This window comes from Diadema setosum, chromosome 8 (assembly GCF_964275005.1).
Source record: "Diadema setosum chromosome 8, eeDiaSeto1, whole genome shotgun sequence".
Classification (NCBI taxonomy): domain Eukaryota; kingdom Metazoa; phylum Echinodermata; class Echinoidea; order Diadematoida; family Diadematidae; genus Diadema; species Diadema setosum.
In genome coordinates, this window is record NC_092692.1 from 13461644 (window position 1) to 13464376 (window position 2733).

Sequence of the window (2733 nt, forward strand, 5' to 3'; positions counted from 1 at the left end):
ATCACAGAACAGAAACTGTACCTCTTTCCCTAATCAGTCCCCTAATCTCTTTCATACCACCTTCCAAATATATTCACTGCAATGATGGGATCCTTCACACCCTCTCCAATGCTCCAAACTTGATCCCTCTCTTCAGAGAACGTCCATTCCTCCCTCACTGGAGGAAGCTGAACTTTGGTGGCCACCACCTCCGGGAAGAGCCTGGTCTTGGCCGACTGCCCCTCAATCCTGAGATCGAAATTGCTGAAGACTGTCGCAGCATCACTCACCTCTGCACCACACCGATACGGGTCATTGTCAGACCCACACCGCACCAACGAGCAGCACTGGATGTAGTAGTCGCCGTTCATGGTGTGCAGGCCGTCGAAGACGCCCAGAGCGTAGAGCTCCGATTCAGACTGTCGGCTAAAGTTGAGTGTGCAAGAGACATTGTTGTTGCTGATAGAAACCCTCCCTTGCTTACCAGTCAGGAGGGTCACGTTATAAGGGTCATCGTTCAGCTTGGCAATGAAATATTTTGGGATGCCTTGCGCAGGCTCTGATCGGTCAAAGATGTTGGTTTTACCAGAGTTCCCTAAGCCTCCATTGATGCCTTCAAGAAGACTTGATTTGATGCCACTTGTGATGCCAGACAAATCTTTGTCATAGGTCAGATGAATGCCACTGGAATATTTCATTTCATTAAGGGTCTTTGACGAGGCACCGGTTTTCACTTCTCCCATGAGCATTTTCCCCAGTATGGACTCCATGTCATAGGTGTAGGTCACTGCACCATCATGTGGAGAGAAGATGCCGCTACCGGTCATCTGCGCTATGGGGTAGTGCTGGTTGGCGGCTAGGAGGTTCACCCCATAGCTCAGACTCCAAGCTTGCTGATACTCGGCGGCGCTCAGCAGCGGCAGCTCGTTCATCCAGGCCGTCGGGAACACCATAGTGTCCACGCCCAGCTTGTTGACCAGGGTCTCCACAGGCTGCGCAAAAAGGATATCAAAACATGTGAAGAGTCCAAAGTAGCCAAAGCTCGTCTGGAATGCTGCCACCTCGCCCTGTCCATGCCCTGGATTGAAGACTTTAGCTTCACCGGTGTACAGGTTCTCCTTGTGGTACCGCGCCACAAGTCGCCCGTTCTCTGCAAACGCCACGTCGGTGTTATACTGGTAGCGTCCATCAGGAGGGCAGTCTGGGTCCGTTTTCGGTTCACACGGTTGGATGGTCATTAAGTTTGCAACGATGGTGATGTTGTGCTTCAGTGCCAGACAGCTGAGCCGGTGTTGAATTGTAATGTTGACAATGGATTTCTCATGGCAGGGAATGTAAGCCCTTGATTTGGATGGAGTAGGAACTTCCTCGAGGTATGGGATGACATGATCACGCTCTTCATTGACGAAACCAGTAATACCGTACTCTGGAAACACAATGATGTCCGTTCCCTGAAGGATGAAAACAGCAATGACAAACTTAAGTGCCATGCCTCTTTCCTTGGCTGCATTTAACAAGCTACACATGAAAAGACTAATGCTGCATCCAGTCAACAATAGTCACTGTCTTTGTGTGTAAATCTACTTTTAACAATTAGTTTCATAACAATTCATACCCTAAACTTGTTCTTTTGTTGGTTAAAAATTTAAGTAAATTGTATACATTTGTATACAATGTATTGATTCCACTGTGCTTTTGACTGGTAAAAGTACTCGAAAATCTGGTTTCTTGTTTATTTAATTAATTTGCCCAAAAAGTTGTAATAACATACGAATATGACACAAAGTGATGAATGTTGAATATTTCATTGTTTCTAGATGGTTGGTTGATAATTAATTCATTTATTGAAGCACTTCTGGAGATCAAATCATTAATCATTGTCTAATAATCTGAGTACCGGTGTTTGTTATAATTGAATCATTATCTTGATGATTCTACGGGACCATCAATACTGTACCTTTGAGGCAGCAGTCAAAGCATAGTAATCATAAATGTCAAGGTTCAGGTTGATAATGGCCGTTGCTTGATCCCTGTTGACAAAAGGCAGGAGCCAGGATATGGCCTTGTGCTCCACCACAGCGGCGGTGTAGTCTGCCGAGGTCTGCCTCATCAGCATGAGGAGAAAAACTGCTGCAGCTAGAAGGATGATTCGCATTGCCTTGCGTGGTGCCATTTTCTCTCTTTCAGGAAAGTCCAGACAATTTCCTGCTGGTAGAATAGAAGCACGGCAAAAATGCAAACAAATGATTTTATTAAACACTATTAAGTGACTCACATTAGGACTTTTCCTTGAATCAATATCCTTGCAAAATACCACCACAAAAAAAAAAAAAAAAATACAAATACCGGTACTTCTAAGCACACTTTTTGGCTACACAATGTGTAGACAGAAAGATCCGTCTGTCCGTAGGAGTCTTTTACTTTTATGACGTTATCGCTCTCCTCGGAGGGGATCCGTGAAGCCAGATGCAGTCTCCGCGAAACATTTCCCCGACGACCAGATACAGACCGATCTTTCGGTCAACACGATGTGTAGACCCAATGTAAGTAATACTACCCCTGATCTTTTCAAAGAAATTTATCCTCGAGACAAAAAAAAAAGTGTTTTTTCTTTTTTTTTTTAGTATCAAACGTTAATTCTCAAATGAGAAAATGTGTGAAAGCAGTGATTTCGTACCGATAATGTACACAAACTTGACGTCCTTGTGAAATGTACCTCTGGGCTCTACACCCATATCCCATTGATCACTTATA

The 2733-nt window shown here is 44.6% G+C and overlaps 1 protein-coding gene across 1 annotated transcript; it reads right to left on the reverse strand.

The window, feature by feature from the left end:
• On the reverse strand, positions 1-2152 carry LOC140231603 (pantetheinase-like). Its single transcript, XM_072311754.1, has 2 exons — positions 1937-2152; positions 1-1430 (listed from the first exon to the last, which is right to left on the reverse strand). The coding sequence occupies exons 1-2, from the start codon at positions 2150-2152 to the stop codon at positions 42-44; spliced, it is 1605 nt and encodes a 534-aa protein (XP_072167855.1). The 3' UTR covers positions 1-41.
• Positions 2153-2733: the final 581 nt, after the last annotated feature.